Source organism: Podarcis muralis, chromosome 3 (assembly GCF_964188315.1).
Source record: "Podarcis muralis chromosome 3, rPodMur119.hap1.1, whole genome shotgun sequence".
NCBI lineage: Eukaryota > Metazoa > Chordata > Lepidosauria > Squamata > Lacertidae > Podarcis > Podarcis muralis.
The window spans coordinates 51,872,390-51,891,914 of NC_135657.1; the positions used below are offsets into that span (position 1 = coordinate 51,872,390).

Sequence of the window (19,525 nt, forward strand, 5' to 3'; positions counted from 1 at the left end):
TAGGAATGTAGATCTGACTTTTGGACCTTCTCTATATCACCAAGAAATTGCTATCCTTAAGCAATCCTCCCCCCTATTATCAAATTAGCATTTTGAATTGTATTTATTGAAAAGAAATGGATTTTTAGAAGGCATATTTTAATCATGTTATTCAGCTTCTTCCATATTTCTTTCTGTGGCTCACTCCATTTTGAACTCAGCAAATAAGGCACCATCTATTGGGTAATGGTGATAATGACTTGACATTAATTTAGTGCATTTCATCTAGAGAGATCCCAAATGGTTTTACAAACTGTCCCAACTGATCATACTAATTATGTACAGTATACAAGAAGCACTTCACTCAGCTTTAAATGAAAGTCCTAATGGGTCAGGTTAGTGCCTCGGCTATTTTCTTTCTACAGTTTTCCATTATGGGCAGCAATGGCGCACTTGGTGGCTAGATGTCATTTTTTTTTGCTCTAGAGTAGGAATGGACAAAACCTCAAGGCAAAAGTTTGGGAGGAAAATCAGACTGGATTTTCCTGGAATTTGCTGATTTTTGCTCTGTATTATATATTATTGTTATTTATTTCCTTTATGAAGAGCTTCCTAAGAAGCATCTTGAAGCAATTTCACAGTACAATGAAACAAAATTGTATCCTCCTCCCTCCTCCAGCTAACATAAAGAACTGAGCAGTGTTCTTGATGTTTTGAGAAATTATGTCAAACAGGCTGAATTCCCTTCTTGGTAGTTTTATGGGGCTCACATGTCAGTGATGGATAGAGCCAGAGGCAAAAGTGGGCACGACAATGAATGTGACTCTTACCTTTTTGCATTGTACCCATGCAAAATCCAGAGGTTTATAACCCACATCTCTCTATCCTCTCTCTATCCTCCATCAATATAAGTAAGAGACATTACCACTGCTCAGAGACACATTCCTGCCATGCAAAAGCACTCAAGGAGGTTATGGAGCAGGGACAGAGAGGTCTGGAGGACCCACAGGCCTGAGGTTCTATACCTTTGAGTTATGTGGCAGTAAGTAGAAGAAAGCATACAGCTTATCTTTGAGTCACTTGGGTATAAGATCCACGTTGCGCAGAGCAACATAGTGGCAATGTAGACCAGGCCTTAGCTTCACAAACAGACAGCCACTTACTCAAGACTCGCCCATTGAGCTTCGTACTTAAATACTTGAATCTAGGTTTCCGCCATCTAAGATCATAGTTACTAACCACACTGGTCAAGGATCAATTCAATGCTTCCTGCAAAGTTTGTTGTATTAAAATATGCATAATTTATTTGCTCTGAGTTGAATATTTGTATGCTGAAAACAACTCAAAAGGTTTGCTTATGGGCAGGACTTTATTACAAAAGGAATTATTGTTTTGGAAGGCTGTGGTATTTATGGGATAGACCTTAGAAGACTTCTGTGCTGAATAAATACAAATGGCATAGTTAACAATTTCGCAAATGCATGCTATTTACATAATCCCTTTCACAGAGATATACATAATGTTGTCATGATCTGTTTGTGCTTAGTATTAATTAAAAAGCCAATTTGTCTTCTAATGGACCTTAAAAGCTCTCAGAGTTTTGTTTCATCCTGTCTTTGTTCATAGATTATGACCCAAGAGACTCATAGTAATGCTTGCTGTGCTCATCTAGGTGATCTGCCCAAAGGCTCCTCAGATGCTTGTTTAACAAAGGCAGCGACGTTTATTTGTACTCTTTTAAAAAAAGTCTGATATTGAAAGACAAGGGCATGCTGGTAAAGGGAACAACTTCCACAGTGATGGCATGAACTTATTAGAGCCATCAAACCCAAAGGGTCTATGGGGGCACACTTCTTTCATACATCTGAGGTGAGCAATTTCAGAAACACCACAGGCTGTGGTCCAGCTTTTCAAAAGGTACTTGCTTTTTAGGAGGATGCTTCAATGAAATGTCAAATAGAGAGTGTAGGAATCTGTCACACACATACCTCAAATCCATGTTTCTATGTTTTCTCCCTCTTACCATCATCACTTAGATATGTAGGTTTGTGCCCCCAAAGCTTGCTTTGTCATGAGTGGAGCACTTTTAGGCTCTCTCAGTTACATGCATATTCATGCACACCTGTGATGCACAAAAGTTTTGTATGGCTATCTGGTGATGGTAACTGACTAATGCAGTTGCATTACCTAGATGACTGTGATAGACTATAGCGCCCCAGAGCCTCACTGCCAATAGAAACTAAGTCTTTTCTTTACATTATAGTGTAAAGTGCCATGCACGCTGGATGATGATATATAAATAGATCAGTTGAACTGAGTAAGTCCACTTGCAGACTTGAGTATACCAACTTGGTGGATAGATGAACAGCAGCTCATCTGACCAGACCGTACCATTTTAATTGAATATCAAGGATACATTTGGATCTTTATAAGTTAATACAAAATTATTAGAACCTTCAAACTTCCTATCCATCAAATATAGTCTCTTTTACATTGCAAAGTTCTGTGCATGTTAAATCATGAGCGTTGGGATATTTAGAAACTTGAATTATACCCCCATAAAATTTAGATTTATAAAGTGGAGCTGCTGACATAGCTATACAGTATTTAATGACATGGTAATTTATTCAAGGAAATTAAGATTGTTTGACATACTATTTTTTGTGTTGATGAATTGGAAAGGCTTGCTTACGTTTGGATTTTACTTCCTTTCTTCTTTTTTGCAAATGCATTTTTTAAGCTATGCAAATACATGTTGGCTTCAGTTGTATTTCATGGTTCTTTTCCTTTCAGGCCCTTGGAAGGCCAGTGCATATGTTTGGTTGTTTATAGGTTTATTAGGTACTAAGTTTGCTTTCATTTGAAATAAAGAGAACCCAGACTGCTCCTTCCTAGCAAACAAAGTTAATGGAAGGGCATAACTGTGTTGCTTCTTTTCTCAAACTACCCATGGTACCCTATATGTGGATCTCAGTATGCTTAAAAATTTGCCTCTTTTTCAGAATTCACCATCACTTAAGACAGGCTTGGAGAATGTTGGGTTGTGGGCCAAATTAGACCCATCCTCTGACCTATTTTTACTCACAAGGTCGTTCTTCAAAAGCCATACCCACCTTATGTGTGATGCCAGGTGTGAGGTGGGTGAAGCCAAAGCTGCAAAGGAACAATTGAGAGCCTTCAAGTTCTCTCCTGATCGTTCCTCTGATCGTTTCTCTGCTCCGCAGGGCTTGCATGGGGCACCTTTTAGATTTCATGCCAAAGGCAAGTCCTGCTGGGATGGACAAAAGAAAACACTTTGTGAGGTTATGGGAATAATGTAGATGAAGGAAGCCATGCTCGCATGGGTGAGAAGGGCAACAAAAGGGAAGAAGTTCTGACATGCTTAATTGTATGAGACAGTAGCTCATTAGGCAGTATGACACGGTACTAAGACAGTAGCTTTTAGCTATGCAGATTCCAGTTCCTGTGTGAGGCTTCTTCATACCAGTGCTGGTACGCAACCTTATATGTTATTCTGTAGCAGCGGCATAGGTGGTCCAAGTCTATTTTGAATTGAGCTGATCTGCTCACACAGATGAATATACTGGATTTGCAAACAAGATATAACACTGTATTACATTTTATTGTTCCACATTGAAGACACAAGTGTAAACCTTTCAGGCACTGTTTCTGAAGAATGGAGTTAAAGTGGTGGAGTCCTGAGCAAAGAAAACTTGGCTGTTAGGACTGCTCCAAGTTGTATAATTGTGCTTGCTTCAGAGTTCAGTATTCAACCTCCTGTCAAGGTGACTCATGTTCTAAAGGTTCTATGCTCTGCCTTTTTCTCTGAATGTTCAAAGCTATCAACAGTACAGAGTTCTGTGGGAGTCTGGCCCACTCAAACCCATTTTGAGAGAATCAGCTTAATCATGTGTGTTTAAACGTCATCAATACTAGCTAGCAGCAAAGGAACACATCAGACGAAGAGGTGCCTCGACTTGCTGTTTCTCCACAACAGTTATGGGCTGGTTGCTGTTGATCTTGTTTACAAACCTTTTTTACAGTGATATTACAAGACATCAACTGTCTGGGCAGAGACTGAACTAAGAGGTTAGCCTGGAAAACTGACTATTACAGATCTGTGTCTCCTCAATAACATTTAGTAATGAGAAGTGTGATTTCATCACATCCAGAATTTCCCTGCAAACAGAAGTCAGTGAATTAGAGCAAGTGTGGGGAATCACTGAACACACTGACATGACACGACATATCTTTTATTACATATCCCCTGTAACATACAGTGAATCCCTGAATACTAAACAGTTTATACCCACTATCTCAGGTTGGCTTTACTTGGTGAAAGTGACCTTGAGATGTCCTTTTCACCCATTCTCCCCCTTTTTGAATTCCTAGTGTTTTGAAGTCAGTGGCTTCTCAGCAGTCGGTCTCCCTCACCCCTGGTGTGGTCATGGTTGTTGCCTTAATTCAGAAACTAGCAGAGTGTGGCTTTATTCCCTTACATTATAAAGAAGCATAAAAAGTGGTGTGGAAATAAAATTAGGGCATAGCACAGTGCACTTTTTTTTAAGTGCCACTGGCATTCCTTAAATTCTACATACTTGGGTTTGAGATCGCAGATCCCGTGAACAGAATTATGCTCAAAGAATGAGAGGAGGTGGTTTCCTTTATGCACATTCTGAAAGTCTGGTTGAGTTGGAGAACCTTTAGAAGCAGTGCAGAAGCTGGTCCAGGAGGCTGCAGAAGAAGTGGGAATTGGGTGAAAATCACCTCCACATGATCATAGCCCCTTCTGTGAACAGAATAAGACTTCCAGGCACAGAAAGTCTATAGGGTAGCTTCACACCATCTGTACTGAAGGCAGATGTTCAGGCAGTTCTCCCATTCCAAATGAACACACCAAACCCCAGCAACCCAACCCATAAACCTACTTAGCCTGAATGCCAGCCAGAACATAGTCTTGGCTTTGTTAGTGGAGGTGTATATAAAGACCAAATTAAGTCATTTCCATATGCATGTTTTGATTGATTATAGGGAAGGAGAAATGCGGGGGGTGGGGAGGATATATAATGGGACAAAACAATTTAGTTCCTAGATGTATGAATTTATTGTTGTTGTTGTTGTTGTTGTTGTTGTTGTTGTTGTTGTTGTTGTTGTTCACATTATGGTTTCATAGCTGTAATCACTTACAGTCATACCTAGGGTTACAGACACTCCAGGTAGTGTTTTTTCAGGTTATGGACCGCCGAAACCCGGAAGTACCAGAACGGGTTACTTCCGGGTTTCGGAGGTTGTGCATGCGCAGAAGCGCCAAATCGCAACCCGCGTGTGCACAGACACGCAGCTGCGGGTTCTGAATATGCATCCCACATGGATCACGTTCTCAACCCGAGCGTCCACTGTATATTGTTAGGTTATCAAATATGTATAACTTTTAAAAAAACAACTGTTCTATATTTCTTTTCCACAAAACAAATACCGACTTCAACATTAACAAAACATTCATTGTCACCCCTTGAACCTACTTTTTAAACATTCCGTTTAGAAATCTTAGACAATATTAGTTGCTATTTAATTCTGATTCATGAATGGATCAGGCCAGTAGCCCATTTACACCAGCATCGTGTTCTCAAAGTTGCCAGCTAAATGCCCATAGGAAGTGTGCAAGAAGGAACTGAGCATAGGACCTAGTTCTAAGAATGGTTATCCTTTCATCTTAAACTTGTAAGCAGCACATCTACTCTTTTGCTGTCGTAGTATTGTCACAAAAGTTTAATGCTATTGTTCCTAATTGCTCAGTTGTTCATAGCTGACTTGCGCTATTTGTCTGGCTATGCTACCCACAAATCTAGAAATGTCACATTTTTCAGGCAAATAATTATCAACTCCTTTAACAAGCATCCAGCTGCAATAAACAGACAGTTGTTTCAATGAAAAGACATTCCGAATGTTAAGGCTGCTGAAATATTAAGACCACTTATATTTATAATGAGCTATTTGATAGTGTATGCTGCTGCTTGTACACACCAAGGTAGAGTAAATTAATTGCAGTACAGTCCTGTGTTTATATACTCAGAAATACAGTCCACTGAGTGCAATTCTACTTATTCCCAGGCCGTAGTTATAAACACATTTACTTGGAAGTAAGTCTTACTGTATGAAGAGCTTCCAAAAAATAAAAAAAAAATAAAAAATTAGGGTTTGGTGGTTGGTCCATAAAACAAGTGGGGAGCTGGAGCCAGTTGGTGGGCCAGAGCCTTAAGTCCTGCCCCCCCTCCCCATAAATCAACATTAACAGGTGTGTTATTCTACCCACCTGTCAATGTGCAAAGTGACTCTCAGCAAGAGCCTTTGAAGTCTGTTTGCAGGTGTGGTTAGCATTCAAAAGGCCACCTCCATACTGATTGGCTGCAATGGGGAAATGTCCATTTGCCTTTTGAATCTCAGCTGTGCCTACAGATCGACAAAGCGGGACTGGCTGACAGTGCCCATCAGTTGATTGGCAATGACCATGATCTGCCTCATCTGCATGAGGGAGTTTTTGATCAAGAACTCCGTAGTGCAGCTTCGTGTAGTCCTAGTAGAGCTGACCATAATAATAATAATAATAATAATAATAATAATAATAATAATAATAAATTTTATTTATATCCCGCCCTCCCCAGCCTTAGCCGGGCTCAGGGCGGCTAACAACAATAAAACAGGCCGTATAGGGCTTTAAAGGTTAAAACCAGCACCTTAAACCTGATCCTGTACTCCACCGGGAGCCAGTGCAGCTGGTATAGCACCGGGTGAATGTGATCTCGCAGCGAAGACCTCGTAAGGAGTCTCGCTGCAGCATTCTGCACCCGCTGGAGTTTCTGGGTCAGTCTCAAGGGCAGCCCCACGTAGAGCGAGTTACAATAATCCAGTCTGGAGGTGACCGTCGTGTGGATCACAGTGGCTAGGTCAGGGCGAGAGAGGTAAGGAGCCAACTGCTTAGCTTGGCGGAGATGGAAAAATGCCGCCTTTGTTATAGCTGCAATCTGCGCCTCCATGGAAAGGGAGGTGTCGAAGATTACACCCAAACTCTTAACGGACGGTGCTGGCACTAATTGCGCCCCCGCAAGAGATGGGAGTTGCCCCCCCAATCCCATATCGCCCCGTCCCAGCCACAGGACCTCTGTCTTCGAAGGATTTAGCTTCAACCGGCTCCCACGTAACCATCCAGCCACAGCTTCCAAACATCTGGTCAGTGTGTCTGGGGCTGAGTCAGGATGGCCATCCATCAACAGATAGAGTTGGGTGTCATCGGCATACTGATGGCAACCCAGCCCAAAACTCCGGACAAGCTGGGCGAGGGGGCACATAAAGATGTTGAAAAGCATCGGGGAGAGTATCGCACCCTGAGGTACTCCACATACCATCTGACTGGCAGCCCCACTTGCAATGGAACAACAGGGAGCTCACTTTAAGCTCCTAATTGTACCTACCTCTTTACCTTCTCCCATCGGTAAGGGCAGGTGGCTATGGTTGGGAAGTGGACATTGTATGAGGGAAACAGTCTTGCAGGTCAGTTTGTTTTAAATCAATGTTTATTGTTTTTCAAACAAAATTGGGACCCATGCAATAGACCCCTTCTATAAAATATCAGAAGGTACTTTGTCAGTACTTTGTCAGTTTAGCGTTCTATTGTGTACCCCATCCTACAATAACCTTAGCAGTTGGCATGACAGTGGGCGCCTTTTTTCTTATATAATTTTTAATCCAATCTTGAAACCATTGTTCTATGAGAGGGGACTACTTGCATTATGTAATGGACCTTTTTGGCTTGTTCAAAAAGAATTAAACATCTGAGGGTAACTGTTCCTGACAGAATAAAGAAGTTACAATGTCCCAGTAACATTAGAATAATGTAAGCAGGATTTATTATGCTCTTCTTCCTTCCCTTTGTCGTTTGCTGGTAGAAAACATTATGCAAAGATGAATATTCTGCTGGGAGTATTATATGTTATGCAAATATGATGTGTGAGTATGTGTGTGTGTGAAAGCATATATATATTTGCAAAGGTATTAAACCACTGAGCAACAATTTTTCCAGGTTTGTTGAGTAGCAAAAAGACCAAGACCTATGCTACAGTGCTGAAAGCACAATTAAATTAAAGAGAGGACAGTGGTGAATAATTTGAAAATGTATTACAGCGTTACTAATTTGAAGTGTATGAAAGATTTTTTAAAATAATTATAATGCTATTCATTTGTCAATGTCTTTATTTGCAAGGAATAAAGGCTTGTAGAGATTTAATCTTTTGATACATTGCCAAGCAATGCATTTTGTGTTATTGTGCTTTTGTTTCATTGTCCTTTTCAGTAATAATCCCTAGTATGTTTGGATACCTCTTTTATTGAATGTTCTAGCATCAGTGAAAATACACTGACATCTTTAACTCTTGGGTGGAGAGAGACCCCTTAGTCCTGTTTTGTTCAAGAAGGTGAACAGATAGAAGCTGAACACGTAGACCTGGCACTTTAAAGGTGACTAGATTTGTGCATATTTTTCTATATTGTTGATGCAGTGTTGTCCTCATCCAAGTGTCAGCCTGTACTTTACCTCCATAATCTGGTTAGGGAAAAAGAATCCAACATAAAATTACACACTGTCCAAATGTGGACGTACTGAAGTGCATTGTGTGACTGTTGGCTTGTTTTTCATGTGTGGTGACGTGTTGCTCAGTGCCACCTATCACCACATCCTTGACTTCTGTTGATCATAGAATCATAGAATCATAGAGTTGGAAGAGACCACAAGGGCCATCGAGTCCAACCCCCTGCCAAGCAGGAAACACCATCAGAGCACTCCTGACATATGGTTGTCAAGCCTCTGCTTAAAGACCTCCAAAGAAGGAGACTCCACCACACTCCTTGGCAGCAAATTCCACTGTCGAACAGCTCTTACTGTCAGGAAGTTCTTCCTAATGTTTAGGTGGAATCTTCTTTCTTGTAGTTTGGATCCATTGCTCCGTGTCCGCTTCTCTGGAGCAGCAGAAAACAACCTTTCTCCCTCCTCTATGTGACATCCTTTTATATATTTGAACATGGCTATCATATCACCCCTTAACCTCCTCTTCTCCAGGCTAAACATGCCCAGCTCCCTTAGCCGTTCCTCATAAGGCATCGTTTCCAGGCCTTTGACCATTTTGGTTGCCCTCCTATGGACACGTTCCAGTTTGTCAGTGTCCTTCTTGAACTGTGGTGCCCAGAACTGGACACAGTACTCCAGGTGAGGTCTGACCAGAGCAGAATACAGTGGCACTATTACTTCCCTTGATCTAGATGCTATACTCCTATTGATGCAGCCCAGAATTGCATTGGCTTTTTTAGCTGCCGCGTCACACTGTTGGCTCATGTCAAGTTTGTGGTCAACCAAGACTCCTAGATCCTTTTCACATGTACTGCTCTCAAGCCAGGTGTCCCCCATCTTGTATTTGTGCCTCTCATTTTTTTTTGCCCAAGTGCAAAACTTTACATTTCTCCTGTTAAAGTTCATCTTGTTTGTTTTGGCCCAGTTCTCTAATCTGTCAAGGTCATTTTGAAGTGTGATCCTGTCCTCTGGGGTGTTAGCCACCCCTCCCAGTTTGGTGTCATCTGCAAATTTGATCATGATGCCCTTGAGTCCATCATCCAAGTCATTGATAAAGATGTTGAATAAGACCGGGCCCAAGACAGAACCCTGTGGCACCCCACTAGTCCCTCTTCTCCAGGATGAAGAGGAACCATTGATGAGCACCCTTTGGGTTCGGTCAGTCAGCCAGTTACAAATCCACTGAGTGGTAGCATAGTCAAGACCACATTTTACCAGCTTCTTTACAAGAATATCATGGGGCACCTTGTCAAATGCCTTGCTGAAATCAAGGTAGGCTACATCCACTGCGTTCCCTTCATCTACCAGGCTTGTAATTCTGTCAAAAAACGAGATCAGTGTGTGCTTCTTGGTGGACTACCGGTGGGACTGGGTACAATACATATGTATTTATATTATTATTTTTAGCCCACTGATTTGTGTAAGTTTGGTATATTGGTAAACTTGTATCTCAAAAATTAACTTTAAAATAGCCATGCAAACAAATACCTGCATGCCTGACCACAATGAACTTCAGGTTTCTGGAAGTCAGGGAGGGCAGGGAAGTGCCAATTGAGGATAAGGACAGCGACACACAGTGCAAATGCACCCCATCAGTTACCACTCACTAGAGTGAATGGGATGGGACGCAGGTGGCGCTGTGGGTTAAACCACAGAGCCTATGGCTTGCCAATCAGAAGGTTGGCGGTTCAAATCCCCGCAACAGGGTGAGCTCCTGTTGCTCGGTCCCAGCTCCTGCCAACCTAGCAGTTCGAAAGCACGTCAAAGTGCAAGTAGATAAATAGTTACCGCTCCGGCGGGAAGGTAAACGGCGTTTCCGTGTGCTGCTCTTGTTCACCAGAAGCGGCTTAGTCATGCTGGCCACATGACCCGGAAGCTGTACGCCGGCTCCCTTGGCCAGTAAAGCGAGATGAGTGCCGCAACCCCAGAGTCGGTCACGACTGGACCTAATGGTCAGGGGTCCCTTTACCTTTACCTAGAGTGAATGGTAGCTAGAGTTCAGTTAACTCATGTGTTGATGAACATGCACAAAAACGTAAACTGAAACATAGGACCTCTGTGCCCCATTCATGCCTTAACACGCTGGTTGTGTACACAGTCAGAATTAGGAAAAGATCCTAGATCCTAGTCTCTGGTTCACTGTTGGAGGAACAGGGGGCGGGGGGGGCACCGCCCCCAACACCATTGGGGAGAGAGGTACCATTGCAGCTGCCCCCAGACACATTCCACACACACCCCCGCACCAGGTGCCACGCCCCCGTGGATGGCACGCCATGCCCCTGGGATGCACACCCCGCCCCGCGGATGACGTGCCATGCCCCCGGGACATGCGCCCCGCCACTGGGATGCGCGCCAGCCACGCCCCTGCCTGCTCTCTGCCCCCATTGCCGGAGCATGCAGTTTTGCCACTGCTCTAGTTTGTTATGCATGCTGGACAGTATGAGTCCCTTCCTTCCTCTTTCCCAGCAGCACAGAGGCCTGGTTCACATATGTTTCCATGTCATGACTACCTTAATGGGATGGAGGAGTCAGTGTGCTTTTCGATTTCAGCATGCCACAATGCAGAAGTGACATCTTGGCGTTGCTCCGCGCCTGGCTCCACATTCGGCTTGTACAATGGGGCCCCTGGCCCCCTAAAAAAAATGGATTGAGGGGGCCATTCTATTGTAATGGACATGGAATCTTAGTCATCCCCTCTGTATGTAATCCTGAACTCTCAACTCTTTTTAAAAAGCAAGCAAGCAAACAAAAACCCCTAACGCTTTTAATGTACTTAGTAAATCCAAACAAAAGTGTTGAGGATTTCATACTGGTGTAGGGCTTAGTTTTATGAATTCATAATGGTAGTGCTTCAAAAATAACTTGAGCTGATCATACATTAATGTGTATGAGAACAATATTTTAAGTATTTTAAATGTATATTTTACCCCTTGAAATTGCTACTCAGTTTTGTAGCACACATTGTTTTTCATATACAGTTTTCAGCAAACAGGTCATGTCACATAATGTAACATGGCAAAATTGGCCTCAGGCTGTTTTGGAGGATGGTGGACTTAGCTTCTAAATCTCTTCTTAAGAGTTTGTTCCTTAAGGGAATCCTATTATTTGGGTATGAGGTGGATAACAGACAAAGACATGGTGTGTAAACTTTTTTTTTTTTTAAATGACTGCCACAGGGAAGACAGTGGCAGGTCGAACTGTGAAGAACTCACAAGGGATAGCTGCCTTTGAGATGCGGGAAATCTTCAAGATTGCTCTAGGAACCTTCCTTTAATGGTTCACAATAGAAGTCAAGGGTCGGGGGGGGGGGGGGGAGTGCTTCTTATGCTAACCTCTAACAACAGATTCCTTTATGGCCTGCCATAAGAAATGTCTATCCTCCTGGTGCTTAAATTGTATGCTAATTTATATCAGCAGAAATTTTGAGCAACAGTACAGTGTCAGTTCTCCAACTTTCTAACCCCAGGCCCTGCTTGATATGGATGAATATTACTGAGGCCAACCAGTCACAAAATGGTGATTCAGGGGCACAGGCAGGCACAAAATGGTCAGGTGGAGCAGGGGGCATGTGACATGTCATGTGATGCCGCCAGAGGTGGGACATGCAGAGAGTGATCTTCGCCTTTGCTTGCCCCGACTCCGACCCAGTTCCTTGGCTGCCAAGTGGGGGCTGGGGCTGGGGCACATGGAGGGCACTCAGCAGCGGCAGGGGGTGACAGCCACCTAAATATTGGGGGTATAGCCCCCTTCCCCAAAATATTGGGGGGCTGGAGTCCTTTGCACCCCATATATTCAGCGCCCCTGAGGTGAAGGCAGGGTTTAGTACATCCAGCAGATAATTACTGGCATCATTTTCTATTGATACCCAATCAATATCTGCTGCCATGGATGGGCTTTCAAAAACCAGGGGTGGGGTGGTGAGGAGAACCTGACAGGACAATGACCTCCATCAGTTTCCTTCTCTTTTGCTGTCTCCAGTTCAAAGGAAAGAGTGTGCATCCTGGATTTCCCTAAATAATAATAATAAAAAAAGATTGAGGACTATGTGAACCTCCCTTCCGTGTATCATGTTCCATGTTTTATAGCGTACAAAGATAGCAACTGAAACCAGATGTGAGAAAGAAGAGATAGCCGTTGTGCGATTATGGTAGTGGAAATGAATGAATCTGTGTCTTTGTGAACATCTATGTTTCTGGATATGTAAATAAATACTCAGGGATTAGGAAAAGAGGTTCCACGCCTTTCTAGTTAGTTTACATGGCTTTCCAGTTTGCCCCCATATCTTTTTATGATTACTATCAGTCACAAAGTATATGATTGATTTGATATGGTTGATTTGATTGACACCCTATGCTCTTTTAATATGTGGGGTTTGGGGGGGCTGTTATTGGGTTGTTGTTTTTGCTTTGATTATGTATTTTGTGGTTTTATATTTTGATTTTATTCTGTGAACTGCCCTGAGACCTCCGGGTATAGGGTGACATATAAATTCAATAAATAATGATGATGTAAGTTATATTTCTGAAATAATGAAAAAGCAACCCTGAGTTGTGAATGGTGGTGGTTTGTATCTTACATGCCAAATGTTGGTGTATGATTTGACTGGTTGCCATAGCTCTGAATTTTGGAGTAATTTTTGGCAGTCCACAAGTATGTCAACAGAAGTTATGCATTGCAATTATTTAAGTGAACTCTGAGAAAGACCATACTGCTCTAGAAAAAGACTTAAGACTCTGCATAAAATATACAATTTTCTCTCCATCGTTATTTTCTTGACAATTATATCTCTGGGAGGCCAGTGTGTATGAATCAGTATTACTGTATTTTAAAAGCTTTCCTTCAAAAGCAGCTTGCACACAGCACACATGTGTTTCTTGCATTTGTTTGGAGAGAGAGAGAGGGAGAAAATATATATTTGCTGAGCATATATTTTGATCAGTCCCAAGGGCAAGGCTAAACTGATATTAGTGATTATTGTACATATTGCTAATAAAGTCTGCATTTCATTCCATATAGTAAATGTAATTTAGGTTGACATCTGAAACATAATGCATGTTTAATTAGTTAAGAAAATTACATGGTGGAATGTCTTACTTTGAATTATCTATCAAAATAATAAACTGCAATGTAACAAATCTATCAAAATAATAAACTGCAATGTAACACTGTTGCTCCTTTTAAAATGATAAAACACACTAACATTTTACAGTACCATTTTGCCCGTTGTCCATTTTTTCTTAGCTGTTTTTCTTAGCTGTTTCTTGTGCCATTCTCAGATGCTTCAGACTTCAAAATATTTAGGCATATATATATACACATATATTTAAAATATGTCTTGTTCTTGGTCAGTATTTGTCAGGTTCAACTCCAGCCATGGTTTCCCAGTGGAGGTTGATTCAGACACCAGCATCTTCCAGCTCAAGGAGGTGGTTGCTAAGCGACAGGGAGTTCCAGCTGACCAGTTGCGTGTGATTTTTGCAGGGAAGGAGCTCAGGAATGACTTGACACTGCAGGTAAGTCTCCCTTGGTAGTTTCCTTTCTGGGATGCTGCCAGCCTAACTGCTTCTGCCTCTAACATTGCCAATCTGACATTCACTCCTGAGATCTAATAGAATAAATAGTGCCTGGGGATTCCTTGAACTTTACTCCACACTGCTTCATTAATTCTGACCTTCTTAATTATGCATTAAAACAGCAAGGCAAAAGGATGGGGAGGGGAGGAAGAAGGAAAATGAGAGGGGGAGGAGAAGAGATCTTTGCTTAGTGAATAAATGTTTACTGACTACAGGAGCAAGCTATGCACATTTTCTGTATCTGTTCAATTTCTACATTACTTATTCCATTTGAATCTTAATGAAGAAGGATGTGAATAAATTGTTCTAAATCAGGCCGCTCAGTCATCACGTTATATGAAATTTGTAACCCAATTGTGACCCCTGGAGGATAGTTGTAAGGCTGCTGTTGCTGCTGTGTGAGAGTGTGTGTAAGTGCACGTGCTGATGAAATAGAGTCCTTTTGAAGGCCTGATCGCAAGAGCCAGTAAGGTTCTCCCAAAGGCACCAAAGTGATGATTTACTTGCCGGGGGGGGGGGGGGAGGAAGGGGAGAAAAAATTAGCTGATAGGGGACGGGAGGTGTAGAAGTTGCTGAGTTCATCACATCCTCATGGTTTAGCTAACGGTTGTGTTAAAATGTAAAATGGAGAAGAAGGTAGCCTTAGGGAAGCCCCTATTCTTTCAGCCAATGTCTGCTCTCCCCTTCTTGCTCTCCCCTTCTTGCAGGGATAATGATACTGGCTGGGCTCTCAGGGCTGTTGTAAGGATCGCTGACACAATGTGCACAAAGTGCTGTATCAGAACTAAGTATTATTACACTGAGAGGGAAAACAGCTTGACAGTACAGGTGTAGAATGAATATACATTTTTGTAAGGCTCCTTGCAGCTATGATCTTCCCCGGTGCCTTCGTTGTTACCAGCGTGTCTGATACTTTGTTCAATTGGGAGTTTCCTTTTGATCTGAACAAAAGATTGCATGTAACGAGGTTGCATTTCGGAAACCTCGAATTTGCCAGAGAGGATAAATTGCTCTGTTCCTAGCAGCATTATTGTGTTCCTGCTGCTGCTGTCGTCACACCATCAGTACGTGGTGCTTTACAGTTTCATAAGCCAAAATATCCAGTCTCTGCACCCCCGGAAATTCACAGTCTAAATATGGTAAGGGGGGGAATGCAATAAAGGGAGGGGGAAACAAGAGACAAAGGCAGCAAGAGATAAACGTGAGAAAAATGCCATTAAAACATTAGGTTTGGTTCCATTTGGGTTTGCAGTTGGGTAATATGATTAAGGTGTTACAGGGAACACTTCATAGAATTCCTGAGTTGGAAGGGGCCCCAGAGTCATCAATTCCAACTCCCTGCAATGCAGGGATCTCAGCTAATGCACACATAACAAAAGGCACAGGCAGAACCCTGCAGCTAGGAATTTGCTTACCACCTCTTTTCCTATTTGGGCTGCATCTCCCTCCTTGCATTGTTTATTCTGTTATCACCAGGTTGGGCCCTACTTTCCTTTTGGGTGAACAGAGGGAAAGTAGGTGTTGAGCAGTTTCACCTTCTCTCTGTCACCCAATAGCATTTCTCAATCTTCTCCATGCAGAGGACCTACTTCTTGCTTGTTCTTTCTGTTGCTTTGACCATAGCAGAATAAACCTGTATTATTATTTACATTAAACCTTTATTGTAAGCCTGAGATCATTATGAGCTTTGGCCCACTGGACCTGCTCCCTACAATTGCTGGCTGCTCGTGTATACCCTTCCTTCATGATTTCTCCCCTATTCCATTTCTTATACATGCCCTGCATGAAAAGGTGAAGTTCTGAGGGTGTGTGAGTCACGTATTCCTACTGTACAGCAGCAGCATCAGAGAACCAGGCACCTTCCTGTGGTCACCCAGGTAACTATCTAAAAGGGGAAAGTTTACCCAAAGGCAAACACTTCCTGTTTTCTAACCAGCACAGATTAATTGGCCCTCATGTTTACAGCTGTGTGGGAGCATTGCTATGCATTGAGTAGCTGCTGTGTCTGGTTGCACAGAGAGCTGCTACTGTATTGACATCCTATCACTTCTCCTAGCCAGGTATGATACTTATCGCTTTGCAAAATGCTTTAGGGAGTTTGGGCACACAAAAGAAACTATAGAAATGCAAATTGCTCTTGTCATTCCTCAGAGCATCTTCTGCTGCCGAAGCATACAGTTGCTTCTGTGTCAAGTGTCTCCTTTCCCTTTCTGATGTCTTACTGGAAAAAAAGAGGGCCTTCCTTGCTGTTGCATCCCTATCTTATATATGATGTTGTTTATTAAAATGCAATAAACTATTTATATGGGAAGCTTTTTGTTGACAAATGTTAGGATTGTAAGGTTTTGTTAGCTGTTCATATGTTTCTTACACCTGTCTGCATTGCTGTCTAATTCTGGCATCAAAGTGTTATAATTGTTGTTTAATTGTGTCAGGCTGTTTCTGGGTGAAATGCAAACTGTGACTTCAGTTTTCTTCAAATAGGGAAGCATAGCTTCCTGCAGCTTGAAACAATGAATGTAAAATGGAAGGTTTATCTGTTTTTTCATAGTAACAAGAGAGGCTTCTCATGCCTGTGTCTAGTTCCTCACATTTATTCACAGTTTTCTCTTCAGTCATGAGCTTGCTGCTTTGTTGACAGTGCGCTGAGCACACACATTAGCAATTGTTCACAGCAAAAACTAGTCCTGCCTCTTGCGGAAGGGAGAACATCCTGTGATATTTCAGCTGCTCTTCTTGCCAACTTTTGTCGTGAACATTTCACTTTCAGTTTATAGAGACTTAAGTCCATGGTTGTGTGAGAGAGAGGATGGGCAAGAGCATGTTGAGGGCAACGTGTACACTTTCGCTTTCACGTGTTCGGGCAAAAAGAATCCATAGCATAGCAGGAATCAGGTTCGTTGAATGGGCGAGTGGAAGGAAATCTGCTTGCTAGCCTGTTGTCAACAGATTCCTCCAACATTCTTACATTTTGTAAACATCTTCCGACATTTAGTAAACAAACATTGACACTGTCAGCCTTGCCTAATATTGTATTTGCTGTTGGCATCTGTTCATTCCTGCTAATGAAACAGAAAATTTTCTGTGGACATATCACCCCATATGAGGATGTGAATAAGTTTAGGTAACCTGTTCTCCTGCCTAACTTCCCTCTCTCACACACAAGAGCAATGGGAGAACAACACAGGGGAAGATATCACACAGTATTCTCTAGTCAGAAATGTGTCTGTCTATTATACAATTAATAAATGCAACTCCCATTATTTTCTAGTTACATCTATTGCTTGTTGTGTTCCCAGTGTGGCCATATTTGCTCAAAGATGCTTTCTTTCTCTTGGCTTCAGCAGGAGAACTGAAGACTTTCTCCACTTGAAAGTTGAGTATAGAAAGCAAGGGAAGGAGTGGGCTGGAAAGGTTTTTGGCACAGGTGTGAAGAAGAGGGGTGCGTAAGGGAGATCCTGAGATGTGCTGTGACAATTTTGCTCAGTACTTTCAGGGTAAAATCACTATTCTCTAATGGTCTCCACAGGAATGTGAACACCAATGTTAGTACAGGTCCAAATGAGATGTCCAGTGCACCATCCTGTCCAATTTTGAAAGCTGCTGGTATTCAGAAGCCGTCTTGCTTCTAAGAGTTTGACTCTTGTCCATTGTGGCTTGAACTAGCGGGTAGTGGGTGGGTTGATAGGGTGGGTCCAGAGAGTGGTGAATGTGTATGTATGGAAGCTGCATTTAAGGTTTAGCCTTTCCTCTAAAAAGTCCTCTTTGGACCCAGAGGTTTACAATAATTACCACCCAGTTGCCACTACCTCTTTTGGGGGCAAGAGAGTACTGGTTGTTCATTTTCATGTGCTCTTTATAGAGACTTTATAAACAAACAAACAAACAAACAAACAAACAAACAAGTAAGTTTTGAGGAATCAGAATAGTTGGTGAGAAAATTCTGAGATTCACAACCTTCAAGGATTGTGTCTCTCCATATGAACCCTATGATCATAATCTGAGGCCCTTCTTTGTGTGGCTCATCCATGAGAGATCTGGAGGGTGGTGACACATGAACAGGCCTTTTCTGCAGTGGCTCTCCTTTTGTGGAATTCGCTCCCCAGAGAGGCTCACCAGGCACCTTCATTATACAGCTTTAGGTGCGAGGCAAAGACGTTTCTCCTCAACCAGGCCTTTGGCTGATTAACATTCTATGTCCTTTTAAAGGTGTTTGTGGGAGGGGAATGGGGTGGGGCTGGGTGTTTATTGGTTTGTGGTTTTTTTCTTCTTTTTAAAATGATGTTTTTATCTTGTATTTTTATGTTGTGAACTGCCCTGAGATCTATGGATGGAAGGTGATACACAGGTTTATTAAACAAATAAATAAATTATCCAGTGTAAAATTTAAAATAATTATCTTATTTCCTCTGACATATTACTGTTTAAAGAAACATATCAGGAGCAGAATGTGAAGTAAATCTCACTGCTTGTAACTTGTACCAGATATAATTAGTGATACAGATAGTTGTGCTATTTTTTACTGTATACTTTATACACTCCTAAGAGGAACTGTAAATTACCACAATTTATGGAGCGGAAGGTTTAGACTTCTGTCCTTCCATGTAATTGAGTATTTGGGTGGGGGGAGTGAATTATGTGCTAGGAATTGCCTGAACTAATTCACCTTCATCTTGATTTTAATGTGAGAAGTGATATAAATAAGGTCTGACTGACTCCATGTGTTGTAATTCAATTGGACTCTTTCTGATGAGAAAACTGTTAGGTTTAAACAGTAGGAGGCAGTGTGAGTGTCTGCTGTGAGTTGAAATTAACATGATTACGCAATTTGGAAAGTTTATTTGGGAAGTTCATACTTTCTGTTAATGTTCCCTGTAAGTAGATCTTTTTCACAGCTTCATCCCCTGAAAAGGGCTGGCATTGGCACAAAAAAGACGGAGTCTAAATCGGCGTGATTACCCCTTCCCTGAATATAATAATATCCAGTTTCTGTGCACCAGTTGCGCAAACGTACTTTAATGTATATGTTACTCATCATACTGGGAAAATACAGTGGCCATGAAGGGCTTGGCAGCACTGACCAAAGATATTTTTACTGCTTGAAATAAAGGGCAGGATGACAGTCCCTCTTTCCATATGCAGCTGAATCTCTTTCCAACACTGGTGATGGGTCAGTGTTCTCCAGTCCAGCAATATAAGACTAGTTTATATTGAACAGGGTAGGTTGCATGGCATTCACAGCTCTGACCGCCTGAGGTGGCTGTCCTGCTCTGCCCAATACAAGGGCCAGCCCTGGGGCTTAGAAAACTCCAATAGATTTTTAAAAAACTATTATTTCTTTTGAACAGCAGATCTC

The 19,525-nt window shown here is 42.1% G+C and overlaps 1 protein-coding gene across 3 annotated transcripts in view; it reads left to right on the plus strand.

Moving 5' to 3' along the window:
• Positions 1-19,525, plus strand: part of PRKN (parkin RBR E3 ubiquitin protein ligase) — a 606,555-nt gene that overhangs the window by 91,605 nt on the left and 495,425 nt on the right. For all 3 annotated transcript variants that reach the window (XM_077925847.1, XM_077925845.1, XM_077925846.1), the window contains exon 2: positions 13,946-14,109. In XM_077925847.1, the coding sequence (XP_077781973.1) occupies positions 13,946-14,109 (164 nt within the window). The remainder of the gene's footprint in view (positions 1-13,945; positions 14,110-19,525) is intronic.